Genomic DNA, 17,207 nt, shown 5'->3' with positions numbered 1-17,207 from the left:
TCTACTTTTCTCAGCTCCATACACCTGTCTAGGAGTCTTTTAAAATACCCTATCATATCCGCCTCCACCACCATCGCCAGCAGGCCATTCCACGCACTCACCACTCTGTGTAATAAACCTACCTCCCTGTAGCTACTTCCAAGCACCTTAAAACTCTGCCCTCTTGTGGCAGCCATTTCAGCCCTGGGAAAAAGCCTCTGACTATCCACATGATCAATACCTCTCATCATCTTATACACCTCTATCAGGTCACCTCTCATCCTCCATCACTCCAGGAAAAAAGGCCAAGTTCACACAAACTATTCTCATAAGGCACACTTCCCAATCCAGGCAACATCCTTGTAATTCTCCTCTGCACCCTTTCTATGGTTTCCACATCCTTCCTGGAGTGAGGCGACCAGAACTGAGCACAATACTCCATGCGGTCTGAGCAGAGTCCTATATAGCTGCAACATTACCTCTTAGCTCTTGAACTCAGTGCCATGGTTGGTGAAGGCCAATACACCATATGCTTTCTTAAACACAGAGTCAACCTGCACAGCAGCCTTGAGTGTCCTAAGTACTCAGAGCCCAAGATCCCTCTGATCCTCCACACTGCCAAGAGTCTTACCATTTATAATATATTCTATCATCATATTTGACCTACCAAAATGAAACACTTCACACTTATCTAGGTTGAACTCCATCTGCTACTTCTCAGCCCAGTTTTGCATCCTATCTGTGTCCCACTGTAACCTCTGCCAGCCCTTCACATTATCCACAACATCCCCAACCTTTGTGTCATCAGCAAATTTACTAACCCATCCTTCCACTTCCTCATCCAGGGCATTTATAGAAATCATGAAGAGAAGGGGTCCCAGAACAGATCCCTGAGGCACTCCATTGGTCACCGGCCTCCATGCAGAATATGACCTGTCTACAACCACTCTTTACCTGCTGTGGGCAAACCAGTTCTGGATTCACAAAGCAATGTCCCCTTGGATCCCATGCCTCCTTACTTTCTCAATAAGCCTTGCATGGGGTACCTTGTCAAATGCCTTGTTGAAATCCATATACACTACATCTACTGCTCTACTATTATCAATGTGTTTAGTCACACCCTCAAAAAATTCAATCAGGATCATAAGGCACGACCTGCCTTTCCCAAAGGCATGCTGACTATTCCTAATCATATTATGCCTCTCCAAATGTTCATATATCTTGCCTCTGAGGATCTTTTCCATCAACTTACCAACCACTGAATTAAGACTCACTGGTCTATAATTTCCTGGGCTATCTCTACTCACTTTCTTGAATAATAGAACAACATTTGCAACCCTCCAATCCTCCAGAACCTCTCCTGTCCCCATTGATGATGTAAAGATCATTGGCAGAGGCTCAGCAATCTCCTCCCTTGCCTCCCACAGTAGCCTGGGGGTACATCTCATCTAGTTTTGGAGATGTATCAATCTTGGTTCTTTCCAAAAACATGCTTTGCAATAGTAACAGGGATATTGAGAAGCAATCGATAATGATTCAGGTGGGAGTATTGCACAATGAGGAGATTTCTCCCAGGTTGGTGGCGCTCATTTAAAAAGAGGGTTTCATGGGTGTTCGGTATCATTCTGGTGGCCCAATCAGCAATGAGAGCAGAGCAGATGGAAGTAAATAAAAGTTCAGAAGGGACCCGCTGGGCGGTCATTGTTGGGTGTGGGCCAGTGGTGAGAGTGGGTGTGTCAGACTTTGGCTTAAAGGAGGCTTTAGCTCGCTAAAGGCGTTGGCTCTGGGTAAGTTGTCTTGGTAAGTTTCTGTTAAGTTTCCTTTTTTACTAAGTGTGTCAGGGATATATAGTGTAGCTTAAATGGCCATTGTGTGTTCTTCGTGCTAGATGTTGGAGTTTCGGGACTCTGAAGTCCCAGAGTCTCCCAGGGAACTATATCTGTGTGAAGTGTATCTGGCTGCAGCTCCTTCAAGACCTTGTTAGGGATCTGGAGCAGCATCTGGATGACATTCGGCTTGTACAGGAGAGTGAGGAGATGATCAATCAGAGTTTTAGGGAAGTAGTCACCCATAAGTTACAGGAAGCGGGAAGCTGGGTGAATGTGAGGAGAACATATGGGAAGATAAATAGGTTTATTGAGGCATTCCCCTCAATAATGAGTATACTGTTTTGGAACTGTTGTGGGGGGTGACCTTCCAGGGGAATACCACGGAGACCAGGTGCACCTTAAGAGTGTGTGCTTAGCCCACTGCTCCACTCTCTCCACACGGCTCAGACACCATCTCTCAATTAACTCAAATATTTCTGGTAGAGTTTCAGATGGTGATGAGGGTTCGTACAGGAATGAGGTAGATCACCAGATTCGTTGGTCTTGCACTCAACGTCAGTATGACCAAGGAACTGATTGTGGCCTTCAGGAAGGGGAAGTTGAGGGAACACACACCAGTCAACATCGAGGGATCAGCAGTGGAAAGGGCAAGCAGTTAAGTTTCTGGGTGTCAACATCTCTGAAGATCTAACCTGAGTCCAACATATTGATGCAAATACAAAGAAGGCCCAACAGTGGCTGTATTTCATTAGAGGTTAAACAAGACTTTGGACGTCATCAAAGACACTCGTAAGTATCTACAGATGTACTGTGGAGAGCATGCTAACTGGTTGCATCAATGTGGGGGTGGCTCTGTACAGGACAGGAAAATGCAGCGTAAAGTTGTACTCAGCCAGCTGCTTCTTGGGCTCTAGCCTCCCCAGCATCCATAACACTTTCAAAAGGTGAACCTTAAAAAAGGTAGCATCCTTCGTCAAGAACCCCCATCTCCCAGGACATGCCCTCTTCTCATTGCTACCATCAAGGAGGTGGTACAGGAGCCTGAAGACACACACTTAACATTTCAGAAACCACTTATTGCCATCCACCCCCAGATTTCTGAACGGGCAATGAACCCACGAACACTACCCTAGTATTTTTTCCTCTTACTTTGCACTACTTATTTAATTTAATAAGTACATACAGTAATCTACAGTTTTTTATTGTTGTGTATTGCAATGTTCTGCTGCCACAAGACAACAAATTTCACGACATATGCCAGTGATATTAAACTGGACCCTGATTCTAAAGTCTGAGCAAGAAGACAATTAGCATGTTATACCTGGAGAGGAATTGTTAATCTGTTTTATATCCTCAGATGATAAATGATGTGAATAAGAATTGTGACTTCATGTCAATTGTGACTCACCACAGTATCAATAACTTCTGAATTGTCTATGATAACTACCTCATTAATCCTCTATTTATTTATGAACCGACAGTAATTTTATATCTTTGCTCTATACTACTGCCACAAAACAACAAAATCTCACGTCATAAAATACAGTGATAATAAACCTGATTCTGATTCATTGGACTGGACTCAACACTTATTAGTGTTGGTATAATAAAGTGCAGGTTTTGAATTAATTAACACAACAGTACCAGAGGCCCAGGTTCAATTCCAGCCATTATTTGGAAGGAGTACGTTCCCTCCCCCCCCCCCCCCACCTCCTGTGACTATGTGTTCTCTCCGAGTGATCTGCTTTCCTCCCATAGTCAAAAGACATACTGGTCGGTGGGTCGATTGGTCTTTGTAATTTGTCCTGTGATTAGACTAGGGTTAAAATGGGGAAGGGCTTACTTTGTGCTGTATGTATCTCAATAAACACTGTTGCGAATGTGCCGCAACTCTGAGGGGCCAAAGGGTACAAAGTGGCCCCCTCCTTTTTGAGGATCACAAGATCGCTATTAATTCAGGTCTGGGACCCAGGAAATGAGAGAGAGACACACAGAATACACAACCAGGTGGAACGTGTCCTGGCCTCAGCGGAACAGAACCACTGATAACGGCCATTGTCTCTTGGAGAAGGAATTGTGTATTGAGTACTGTACTATTCATTGAAACTCCTCAGGGGACAACCAGAGTGGTCTGGTTGAGGGATTGCATCATCCCAACCTGACTGACATCTGAGACCCCGTGAGTAAGGATAAAAGAGGGTCCGGGGAACAACCTCTTTAGACGCACCAGGAGAAACGCTAGAAATCCTGTGACAGCGTTTAATAGCGAAAGCCGGTGGGGGCTCGTGTGCATCCTCCCTTTTGCCTGGGGTGGCAGGCTCATCACGGAAGAACGGTTTAGCTAAAGGAGAGGCCACAAGTGAACGGCCATGACAATGAGACTCCTGATGGATCGAAATCATAAAGGAAAGCCGGCAAGTTTTTCTCCAAATCTCTCTCTCTCCAACAAATTGCAACACAGCGGTCCCCAACGGCTGCAGCCTGCATGAACTGAATGAACTTTATATTTACATTGGACAATTCATTATCCCCTAGACAACGATAGAGCTTACTTCTTATTTATTATTATTATACCCACACTTTTAGATTTAGTATTGACGATGTATATTATCTGTATATTTGCATTGATATTATTTTTGTGTATTTTTACTAATAAATACTGTTAAAAATAGTATCATCAGACTTCAACGGACATCTCCATCTTTGCTGGTAAGTGACCCAGTTACGGGGTTCGTAACAACACGTTCTTAAAAAGATTCACATGGTAATTTGTCTAACCTAAGTGATTTGATTGAAGTAAGGGTCAGTGCATGAAGGCGGAAAGCCGATTGCCGGCATATTGGAAGATTAAAGTAATGACAGGAGATAAGCAATGTCCAAGGGAACAATAACAAATGAATGGCTGAGTAGCAAAGTGCCGCAAGTGGCAGCCATTGACCCTGGTCACACTCTCACACTCTGACCATCTACATCCCACTGCAACAGATCCAACAGAAGATGGCTGTGTGTTATGCAGGTTTTCCACCATCTGCCGAACCTCTTATGCAATGGAGGAAGACGTGAAAGGTTTGAATTGCCTCTGAACAACAGAGCACAGGTAAGAATGAACAGTGACGCAATTACTTGCGGGAGTCTACATAAAATACAGGCCTTTTGGCCCACAAAGTTGTGCCACCCTTTTAACCTGCTTTAAGATCAATCTAACTCTTCCTTCCAACATAGCCCTCCATTTTTCTATCATCCATGTGTCTATTCCAGAGTTTCTTAAGTGTCTCTAATATATCTGCCTCTGCCACAATCCTGGGAGAGTGTTTCAAGCACCCACCACACTATGTATAAAAACTGACCTCCGACATCCTGCCCTATACTTTTCTTCAATCACCTTAAAATTATGGCACCTTAAAATTTTTCAACGGATGCTGCCTGACCTGCTGAGTTCATCCAGCTTGTTTGTACATGTTGACCTTAAAATTATACATCCTTATATTAGCCATTTTCACCTTGGACAAAAGTCTCTGACTAGACACTCAATCTACGCCTCTTATCATCGCATGCACTAGTTTGGGATATATACTATAGGTATTTTCCACGCTTAGCAATGGGTGGGCTTCATTTCCCCAATTAGCAGCTATTCCAACATGGTGTTAATGTTTTTTTCTTCATCCATAGTTCTGAAAGTTGAGGCATCTGGACTGGAGTGGAATCAATTTAGACTTTGAGGCAGGCTAACACTTGCTCTCCCAACCCATCACAACAGTATCATAGAGGGCCTAAGGGACAGAAGGCAGCCATTGGTGTAATAAATCACGCTAGTCAAAAGTGGACTAGTTAATCCCATTCGCAACTCTCTATCTTTGGTCTCCAAAGCCTCATTCAGGTACATTTGGCATCCAGTGAAGGAATCTCAAGAACTAGAAGAGATACATTCAAGGTTTAAGGGGGGAAATGTAAAGGGGATGGGCAGGGCAATTTTTTTTTACATACAGAGTACCTGAATTAGACTACCAGGGATAGCTGTGGAAGCCGATACAACAGAGACACTTAGGAGACTGTTGGGGAATGAATATGGATTATGTTCAGGCAGAAAAGATTTATTTAAATTTGGCATTGTATTTGGTTTAAGAACGGTAGGCCAAAGTGCTTGTTCCTGTGCTGTACTGTTTGATGTCCTGTGTTGGTACAGGACAGGAGAAAAACAGGGTCTGAGCAGGCAATATCTAAATCCTGCTTTATGATCCTGACGATTCGACAAGCTGTTAAAACTAAAGGCTCCTCATTAAATTGTGAAGTTGATTGGAGAAATTAATGGGCTGAGGAAGAGATTCATGTTCCCGATGACATGTTATATGGCAAAATCAATCTGCGGACAATATTGGCTGAAAAGGTAATTTAATAAATTTTACAAGCAAATTATACTGATAATGATCATATTCAAATCTGTTCCATTTCAAACTGATAGAAATGATCTGTTTTACCAAATGAAGATAGACACTTACCATTTCAAACATTAGTGAAATCAGAGGGAATTAGGATTGTATCAGTCTCTGTTCATATTCTTACCAGTTTAACACCTTGAGGTCTTGGAAACATTTCTACACAAACACATTCTATTTGGCTGCAATGTGGTTGCAAATTTGCTTGCTCTAAATCTGACACTTCACTTAAGCATAGAACATAAAACATGATGTGCCAACATTTTAACCTGCTCAAAGATCAATCTAACTCTTCCCTCCTACACAGCCCTCCATTTTTCTATCATCCATGTACCTTTCTCAGAGTCTCTTAAATGTCCTTAATGTCTTTTCCTCTACCACTACAAAACAACAAACTTCATGACAAATATTTTGTTGATAAATAAATTTAATTCTGATTCTAATACCACTGGCACCGTGTTCCACACAACTACAACTCTTTGTGTAAAAGTCCTACCCTTGATATTTCCCTGATACTTTCCTCCAATCGACTTAAAATTATGCTCCTGTAAGTTATCCACTTCCGCCAAAGGAAAAAGTATTTGGCTATTTGCTTGATTTATGACTTTTACCAACTTGTACACCTCTATCAAATCATCTCTCATACTTCTTTGCTCCCAAGAGACAAACCTCTCCTCAGATGACATATTCTCTAATCCAGGCAGCATCCAGGTAAATCTCCTCTGCACCCTCTCTAAAGCTTCCTGTATTGCAATCAGAATCAGGTTTAATATCACCAGCATACGTCATGAAACTTGTTGTTATGCAGCAGCAGTACATTGCAATACATATAATAAAAGTGTGAATTATAGTTAGTATATATAATTACAATTTAAATTAAATAAGTAATGCAAAAAAATTAGTGAGGCAGTGCTCATGGGTTCAATGTCCCTTCAGAAATCTGCTGGCAGAGGGGAAGAAGCTGTTCCTGAATAACTGCGTGTGTGTCTTCACTCTCCTCTAACTCCTCCCTGATGGTAGCAATCAGAAGAGGGTGTGTCCTGCGTGGCACCTTTCTAAGGCATTGCTACCTGAAGATGCCCTGGATTCCTTGGATGCTGGTGCTCATGATGGAGATGAATAAGCAGATGTCTCCCGGCAGCTTATTTCAACCCCGTGCAGTGCTCCCACCCTTCCCCCTTCATACCAGGTGGTGATACAGCCAGTTAGAATGCTCTCCACAGTAAATCCGTAGAAATTTGGGAGTGTGATATACCAAAACTCCTCAAACTCTTAATGAAATATCACTAGAAGAATACAGAACCCCTAGCGCAGTCTAACCAGAGTTAGACTATCACCTTGCAGCTCTGAATTCAATCCAAGTAATGAAGGCCCACTCACCATTTAACATTTGAATGCCAGGACTCAAGTTTCTTCCCATCTGGAGACCACTGGTTAGAGCTGCTGCCTCATGGCACCAGGGACACAGAATCGCTCCTGACCTCAGGAGCTGCAGGGCATATCGATTTGTACGTCGCATCTGTGAACGCGTGACTTTCCCTCATGTACTCCGGATTCCTCCCACAGCCCAAACATACGGGTGGTTAATTGACAAAAGCATGGAAATCAACCACCACTCACTGCAGGTTACTGGTAAAAGAATCAAGGGGGGACTTTATGGGTAATTGTGACAAAGAAAAAGATGCAGGATTTCAGAGAAGTAAGGAGAGGGGAAATATGACTGATGGGATTGTCCCTTTTGGGAGCAGACCTGGATCCAATGGGCCAAACAGCTTTCTTCCATTTTGTATAACCACCATCTGGATTATGCCCTGCTGGTACCATCAGGAAATAAGTTTAGGAGCCTTAGGTCTCACACCACCCAGTTCAGAAACAGTTATTATCCTACAACCATCAGGCTCCTGAACCAGCATGGATAACTGCACTCAGCTCAACTCTGAACCGATTCCACAACCTGCAGACTCACTTTCAATGACTCTACAACTCACGTTCTCAGTATTATTTTTATTTTTTTTATTGCATTTCAAAAATACTTCATTGGCTGGGAAGCATATTGGAAGGACTGGAATTCATTGTGTAACTGCTCTGACAAGCCCTTCACATCCATTGATGTTTATCCAGCAGGCCGTGTGAGGGAGACATACAACAAGCCCAGGGGCACTGGATGAGGGAGGATAGAGGGGACAGCATTGTCTTTGAAAAGTTTGAAGTTCTAAGTTCAGAAGTAAATTTATTATCGAAGTACATACATACATGTCACCATATACAATCCTAAGATTCATTTCCTTGCAGGCATTCACAGTCGGACAAAGAAATACAATAGAATCAATGAAAAATGACACACGGAGACTGACTAACAACCTAAGTGCAAAAGAAGACCAATTGTGCTAATACAATAAAAAACAAGCACATGAATAACTCATACTGAGAACATGAACTGTGGAGTCCTTGAAAGTGAGTCCATAGGTTGTGAAATCAGGTCAGTATTGACGTGGAGCCTGATGGTTGAAGGGTAATAACTAATTCTGAACTGAGCAATATAGAACTCAACAAGGCCTTTGTACCTCCTTCCCGATGGCAGTAACAAGAAGATGGCTTGTCCCCAATGATGTATTTCGATTGTATATTCATGGGAGACACTTAAAAATTGTGAAAGGGCCTTTAACAGAAGTGAGATGTTCCAATGCCATCAGGAGGAGGTCTTAAATTCAAAAGTAAATTTATTGTCAAAGTACAAAAATGTCACCAAATACTACCCTGAGAGTATTTTCTTGCAAGAAGTCACTAGAACAAAGAAATACAATAGAATGAATGTAAAACTGCACCTTAAGACTGACAAGCAGCCAATGTACATATGAAGACAAATTGTGCAAATACAATTAATACCAATAATAAATTAATAAGTTAATAAATAATACTGAGAACATGAGAAGAGTTTGAGTAAGGAAAAGGGTCAGGGGCTCATTTAGCTCCACCAGAAAGAGGTGATGGAGGTTTAGTTCAACCTTGTTCCAAAAGCCAGCATCTTCATTTTACCTCTGAAGTTTTGATTTCAGTCTCCCCGAACATCTTGATCTCCTTGGTCAGAGTTATAGATTTGTAACACAATTCAGGGGGCGAACAGTTTCCTGTCGCCTGCATGCTCATACCAGGCTACCTAAACAGCATGGTTATTGCCGTGGGACAACTTAACGTGCATCACCAGGCACATACAAGGTGATGTGTAGAAAGGAGTTTGGGGCAGGCAGAAAACTTTAGAACATGGTTTGGTACTTAGGGCCTTGAGAGTGGAAGGCAATGATAACACAAATAGCATTACAGATGATCATGACGTCAGTTCTTGGTACAGGACCATTTGGAGAAAGTAGTGAGGATCAAAACCATAGTGTCGAAAAAAATGGATGTGACTATTAAAGTCAACTCCTTTCCTTTGTATGTCGATCAAGACAGGTTATCTCGGTTAAACAGAAAACACCTTCTCGACAAGTGTAAAGGTAAAAAAAGTTAGCAAGAATGTTGACATAAGAAAATAAGAACTTCAAAATAGGTGCTGGAGTAGGACCTGTCTTTGCTGAATCCATGCTGCATCTGTCTGATGAATCTATTTCTTTCCAGATGCCCCACTATTTCTTCTTTAATGATAGCTTCAAGCATTCTCCAAAATACAGGTGTTAAACTAACTGGCCTCTAGTTACCTGCCCTTTGCCTACATCCTTTTTTGAAAAGTGGCATGAGATTTGCCATCTTCCAGTTTGCTGGCACCAGCCCAGAGTTCAGAGAATTTTGGTAAATCATCACCAAAGCCTCTACTATAATTTCTACCATTTCTTTCAGTACCCTGAGATGCATTCTATCAGGACCAAGGGACAGATCTATCTTCAGGCTGACAAGTCTGCTTAGCGCTATCTCTTTAGTGATAGCTATTGCACTGAGGTCCTCACCTCCCATCGCATCCATAACATCTCTCCCTGGCTTGTTGGATGTGTCCTTCACCATGAAGATCGACACAAAATAGTCATTCAAAGTCTCGGCCATGCCTTCATTACCCAATATCCATTCCCCCTCTCTTCCTCCAAGGGACCTACGTTACTTTAGTCACCTTTTCTGCTTTGTATAATTATAAAAACTTTTACTATCCATTTTTCTATTTTATTCTGGTTTATTCTCATAACCTAGCTTCTCTTTCTTTATTGCTTGCTTAGTGGTACTTTGTTGCTTTTTAAAGTTCTCCCCATTCTTCCTGTTTCCCACTACTCTTGGTGACATTGCATGCACGAGCTTTTAGTTTGATGTCTTCTTTTATTTCCTTTGTTATCCAAGGCTGGCTCTCCCCACCCTTACTGTCCTTGCTTTTAAATGGAATATCCTTTTGTTTAGCACCATGAAAAATCTTTTTGAAAGTCCTCCGCTGTTCCTCATTTGTCCCACCATATAGCTTGTGTTCTCATTCTACACTAGCCAAATCCTCCCTCATCATTGTAGTCTCCATTGTTTCACCATAATACACTGGTTTTAAATTGAACTACTGCACTCTCTATTTGTATGAGGAGCTCAGTCATGCTGTGATTACTCTTTCCAAGAGGATCCCTATCTACACGAACACTCATTTTATCTGTCTCAACGCACAGGACCAGAACAAAGATAACACATTCCCTTGTAGGTTCAGTAATATGCTGTTCAAGAAAGCCATCATGGATGAATTCTATGAAGTCCTCCTCAAGTCTGCCTCGACCAACTTGATTCACCCAGTCTATGTACAAGTTAAGGTCCCCCATGATAAACTGCAGTTCCATTCTTACAAGCCTCAGATTTTTCCCTGTTTATTGCCTGTGGCACTGTGGCCGATAAAGAACTCCCACCAGTGATTTTTTTCCCTTTATCATTCCTAACTTTACCCAGATGGATTCAACATTCTGTTCCTTAGATCTTACATCGTCTCTGACTATCACCCTGATCTCATCTTTAATTAAGAGCATTGCCCCACCTCTTACCTTGCTGCCTATCTTTCTGTATTACCTGATATCCTTGGATACTTAATTCCCAATCCTCTCCACCCTGAATTTGTAACGGCCACTAAATCAAATCTCTTTGTCCTGATTTCAGCCACAAATTCACTGACCTTGTTTTGAATACCACTTCAAATAAAGTGCCCTCACACTCATTGTGCTTTTAAAATCTTGTAATCTTTTACTCTTTTGCACTTGACTTTTTTTCAGTCCACTCTTACTTTTCTCCTTTTTATCTTTTGTTTTTCTTTATCTTTATTCACACCTTTCTTTTTTACTCCATCCATACTTCTCCATTCTGTTGAACCCACACCCTACTATTTAGTTTAAAGTCCTATCCACAGCCCTAATTATGCGATTTGCTAGAATCTAGGTCCCATCATGGTTCAGGAGGAGCCCGTCCCATTGGTACAGCTCCCTCCTTCCCCAATACTGATGCCAATTTCCCATGAATTCAAACCCACTTCTCCCACACCAATCCTTCAGCCACACATTTTACTCTAATCTTCTTAATCCTGTGCCAATTTGCATGTGGCTCAGATAGCGATCCAGAGATTACTGCCCTTTTGGTTCTGCTCTTTAATTTAGTCCCTAGATGGCCAAATTCCTTCAGCAGAACATTTTTCCTCATTCTACTTATGTCATTGGTACTCACCTGGATGACGAAAACTGAATCTTTCCCGTCCCACAGCAAATTCCTCTGCAGGTCAGATAAGATGTCCTGAACCCGGGCAGCAGGTGGGCAACACGCCCTTCGGAATGATTTATCCCCATGACAGAGGGGTTTGTCTATTCCCCTGACTATGCTATCCTCATTTACCACTACATTTCTCTTCTCTCCCCCCTCTTGAAAGGCTCCCCGAACTACAGTGCCACAGTTAGGTTGCTCATCGTTGCTACAGCCCTCACTTTCATCCACACAGGGAGCAAAAATCTCAGACCTGTTGGACAAGCTCAAGGGGCTGAGGCTCCTCCAGCACTGGCTTCCGGATCCCACTACCCGCCTCACTCGCAGTCACACCCTCTTGTCCCTGACCACAGACCAAATTTGAGACAGCTAATCTCATGGGTGTGACTACCTCCTGAAACAGAGAATCCAGGTAACTCTCCCCCTCCCCCTGATGTGCCACACTGTTTGAAGCTCAGATTCCAGGTCATTAACCTTGAGCCTGAGTTCCTCGAGCAGCCAACACTTGCTGCAGATGTGGTCACCAGGGACAACAACGGGCTCCACCAGCTGCCACCTCACACAGCTACAGTACATCAGCTGATCCTGCATCATCCTTTTACTTAATTAGCTGTAATTTAGTGACTTTATATTCAACCACAACAACCTTACTTGCTACTTACCTGTGTCTCCTCGCCAAAGGCTCAAGTTCCCTACACTGGTCCCCTCCCACTTTTATCCCCTCCCTACTTTTGTTTGCTCTACTTTTGCTCCTGCTAATGAACCGCGAATCAACTGGTCCGTTGTTAATCCCCGTGAAACGCTCCTTTTTCAAACTCTTCTCCCTGACGTGTGCGAAGCTCTCTCTCTCTCTCTCGCTTTGAATTGTTTGGTCCACTGCTGATGCTATACTTGACCATACTTGACTGCTTGGCCATAGCGTTTTTGCACTCAGCAGATGAGGGAAGTACATACACTGTGGAAGTTTCCTTACCATTGACAATTACAATGATGTCTCTGAAATCAATTTCTCCTCTCGCCTCCACTGTTCCCTCGCACCGGTAAACACCTTCGTGCTTCTTATTAATGCGTCGGATTTTCAGGTTACTATCACCAACCATCATGAAGTTGTCTGGAAAGCAAGTGAAGGAAAGCATAAGCCATGAGATAAAGAGACAAATGGAAGCACATGAATTCTTTTGGTACACTAGCAGGACTTATTCTTCAGAATGAGGGTCAGGTTTATCATCACTGACATATTCTGCATTTTGTTGTTTTGAGGCAGCAGATCAGTGCAGTATATAAAAATTTAGTATAAGATGAAATAAAATAATATAAAAGGAAGAAATAAATAAGCAGTACAAAATCAGAGCAAAATACTGAGTTAGTGTTCATGTTGATGGTTGTGTTGCCTTTAAGGCATTTGTTTAGTTTATTATATTTTCGCTTTAGTAATTCATTTGTTATCGTTTTCTAGTTAAAGTTAAGGTTGTTTAAAGTAAATTCGTTGTCTGTGATGTATCGCGGCATGCGATGATGTCACATTCGGTTTCGCTGTGACTTGTGGGAAAATACCGGTCTGGAGAAACGGGAAGGAGGGGGCTTGTGTGTGCAGGATCAGCGCGAGAAAAGTTTTCTTTCTACGCACTTGAAACATTAGAGAAGCAACGGCGTAAGTTCATGAGATAATCGATACGTTGAATTAAAAATGTTAACACTGACTCTGTTAAAAGTAATGACGGTTGATAAAGTTTATGTTTTTTGTTATTTAAAGAGATGCAGATAGTTTGTGTTGAAGTGTATTTAAAGCCAGTCGATGGCGTAGGTAGATTCTGACTGTATGTTGCACTTTAACGTAATATAGTTGTTGTAGTTTTATTTTTGCAAGTATTTATGATGTAAATGTGATGTCAAGAAGGAAACAAATACTGTATATATTTTGTATTGTTTTATCAACAGTTTTCACCATATGTTAATGTGGAAGAGTGAACAGTAAACAGTTAATCTTACTGGGACCACCTCATTGACTGGTTTATGCTTGGTGTTTAGTTCAGAGTTCTTTTACACCTGTGCAAGAACACTATAAAGGTCCTTTCAGAAAACTGAACAATGACACAATCAACATATGGAGCTGCATGTTTCCATCTATAGTCAGTCGCCACTTTATTGGGTACCTCTTGTACCTAATAAAATGACCACTGTGTGTATGTTCATGGTCTTCTGCTGCAATAGCTGATTAACTTCAAGGTTTGAGTGTTCAGAGATGCTCTTCTCACACCACTGTTGTAACGTGTGGTTATTTGAGTTATTGTCGCCTTCCTGTCAGGTTGAACCGGTCAGGGAATTCTTCCCTAACCTTTCATTAACAAAGCATTTTCACCCTCAGAACTGCTGCTCACTAAATGCTTTGTTTGTTTTTCAAACCATTCTCTGTTAACTTGAGAGACTGTTGTGCATGAAAATGTCAGGAGATCAGCAGTTTCTGAGATATTCAAAACCTTCCGTCTGGCACCAACAATCATTCCACAATCAAAGTCACTTAGGTCTCGTTTCTTCCATATTCTGATGTTCAGTCTTTTTAAAATTATTATTCAGTGTAATTGTGAACAATAGCCAGATCAGAAATGCTGATCAAGTCAACTAGTTCCCAAAGAGAACTCTGGTAGGCCAATCAGATGGTTCACCGCTGCTCTGCGATAGAACATAAAAAAATCATATGTACAAATAAGAAACATTAAAAAAAATAGTAGAAATGCTGGAGGCTTGATGATCATGATGAAGTCTGCTGGAGCGAGACCTTTATACACATGCTGTCCTCCATAATTCAAAGAGATTGAAGGATAAGGTTACAGGGTGGCAAAACGTGACAGGAGCACTTGGAACGAAAAACTACTGGGAGAAAGCAGCACCTGATCTTTCCGCACTGATCTCCAGCAGTTTAAGGACTAAGTCCAGCCAGAACATAACTCACAAGTGCTCTTGAAAGTCAGGTATTAACCCCACCTGCCAACAACCAAGCATTGCCATCCTGGTCCCCCTCATGATAGTTTGTGCAGAAGCATGTGACTTCCCTCCCAGAGATGATCGGTGTTTGTGCACTCGACTCTTGAAGGCTTGGACCCTCATCGTCACAGATGTTTCCAACCACAGCATCTGGAAGGCTGTTCCAAATTCTGATAGCACAGTGAAGGAAACTTCTATCCAGTGTGTAGGTTCTCGCATCAGGCATAGAAACAGCATGAGCAGGCGTAGATAAACTTGATTGTGTGGTGCGCCGTCTCTCATAAGATGAAGGCAGCATGGTGCGAAGGTCTGGGGGCTGTGGCTGGTCTGCATTTTGTACAGCACAGTAGCTGCAGCAACCTGTCGCCTGTGGTGTAAGCTACTGATGGCTAGCTTGTCTGAACAACAACTGAAACTCATGACCATGTCTGCATGCTTTTATGAATTGAGTTGCTGCACATGATTAGCTAATTAGAAACATACTAACGAGCAGGTGCACAGGTGTACCTAATGAAGTGGTTGCTGAGTTTGTATATGAGAAATAAATCTAATCTTTAATCTCCTATTTGATCCCCTTTCTCTGGGAAAAGTTTGTGTGCATTCACCCTATGCAAGGCCCTTCATGACAATATGGCTCAAAAAGGCAACCCTTCAGTCTCAAAATGTCACAAAAGAACACACTGGTTGATGAATACCTGCTTAATGACTATTGTGTTCTTGTGTTCTACTTGTTATATCAAGGATGAACAATCAACTTTATTCACCATATACATTTACATGCATTAGGAATTTGCTGTAGTGTGTTGGTGAGGGGCGACATGTAATAAAAAACAGCATTCAACAATTATAAAGAATAAAAAGTATATAAAAATAAATTTAGAGGTTACAGTGTAGATATGGAATGCAAATAGCATTATGAACATGATGTAAAGTGTTTATAGAGCAGTGGAGTGACTGATGTAATAGATAGAGGAGGGTAAAGGGCTGGCTACAATGGTTGATCAGATTAACTGCCCAAGAAAAGAAACTTCTCAGATGGCATGAATTTTGTTTTTGTTTTAATAGCCCTAAAGCGCTCTCCAGAATGTAGACTTAGCCAAGGCAGTTTGCTGGGCAGGCAATGTTCACATCTTTGTCCTGGATACATACCAGTCCTACAGTGATTTGCAGCCAGTGACCTTTCCTGCAGTATTTCTCTTCTGCAAAGAGTGTGTCTTTCCCCTTTAAGAGCACAGGATTTAATTCTGACCATGCTCAGTATCTAGGGTGTGGCAATTAATAATGTAGCCATCGTTTACATGGTGCTTTGTATTTTGATACAGAGGGAGAACCAGACTGAGTTTACAATGACAGAAGCTTTTGTTCCAGAGTTGGAGAGTTGGCAGTATCCTACACAACTAATTGCTCGATTTAAATTGCCTCATTGAACTTGATGCATGGTGAAGACTACGGAATCAAGGCTAATTACAGTTGATCCTCTCAATATAGTGAAACAGATGGAGATACATAATAGCATAATTCTTTTATTAAATTGATTTAGAGATTGTAAAGAATTTTTTAAAGGAAAGAATGAGGTAAATCAAAGAGACATGATTAACATGATATCAGTCCCTTTGTGTGCGTCCAACAATGCGGAAGAGGATGGAATTAATGTTGTCTTCAGGAAAGATCCTGTGAGGTTGAAAAGCTGAACTAAAAATAGAAAATGCTGGAAACACTCAGCAGGCCAGGCAGTATCCATGGAAGGAGGAACTGAGTTCGCAATACAAGAAATTCTGCAGATGCTGGTAATCTAGAGTCTTATGTACAAAATGCTAGAGAAGTTCAGCAGGTCAGACAGCAACTATGGAAAGGAGTAAACAGTTGACTTTTCAGGCCAAAATCCTTCATCAGGTACTAAAGATTCATGTTGTGACCTGATAGTGCAGTATTGCTTTAAAAAGCAATTGGGAAGTAAGGAGGACAGATATAGTGACCCCGGGCCCATACTTTTTTTGTGAACTGCCTGTCCTCGTACACCACCACTACTCTCAGTGTGATGGATACTTTGTTTCCAGGGTGCAAGAGGCTTATTGCTAACCTCAGCTTTCTATGCCAGAACCATGACCTTTCCAAAGGGTCAATGTTTTTTGTGACAAATATTTCTTGTTCAGCTTCTTGTTGTAAACAAGAATCAGTCTTCAGTTCTTAACATAAATTGTAAGAAGTAATCTATTTGAAGTTTGAAGGATATCTGGGCTAGCTGCAAAGAGATGTGGTTTGCAAAGTGAAGAGACCATGAGGCTTCTTG

General features: G+C 41.8%; 1 protein-coding gene across 5 annotated transcripts in view; it reads right to left on the bottom strand.

Moving 5' to 3' along the window:
* The window catches only part of LOC132393532 (neural cell adhesion molecule 2-like), a 1,581,614-nt gene that overhangs the window by 305,418 nt on the left and 1,258,989 nt on the right, over positions 1-17,207 (bottom strand). For all 5 annotated transcript variants that reach the window (XR_009511912.1, XM_059968913.1, XM_059968912.1 and 2 more), the window contains exon 5: positions 12,909-13,046. Coding sequence is in view for 4 of the 5 variants with exons in the window: in XM_059968913.1 (XP_059824896.1) it covers positions 12,909-13,046 (138 nt within the window). In the remaining variant the exon portion in view is untranslated. The remainder of the gene's footprint in view (positions 1-12,908; positions 13,047-17,207) is intronic.

The sequence above is a fragment of the Hypanus sabinus genome, chromosome 4, assembly GCF_030144855.1.
Source record: "Hypanus sabinus isolate sHypSab1 chromosome 4, sHypSab1.hap1, whole genome shotgun sequence".
Classification (NCBI taxonomy): domain Eukaryota; kingdom Metazoa; phylum Chordata; class Chondrichthyes; order Myliobatiformes; family Dasyatidae; genus Hypanus; species Hypanus sabinus.
This window is presented reverse-complemented; position numbering and strand designations above follow the sequence as displayed.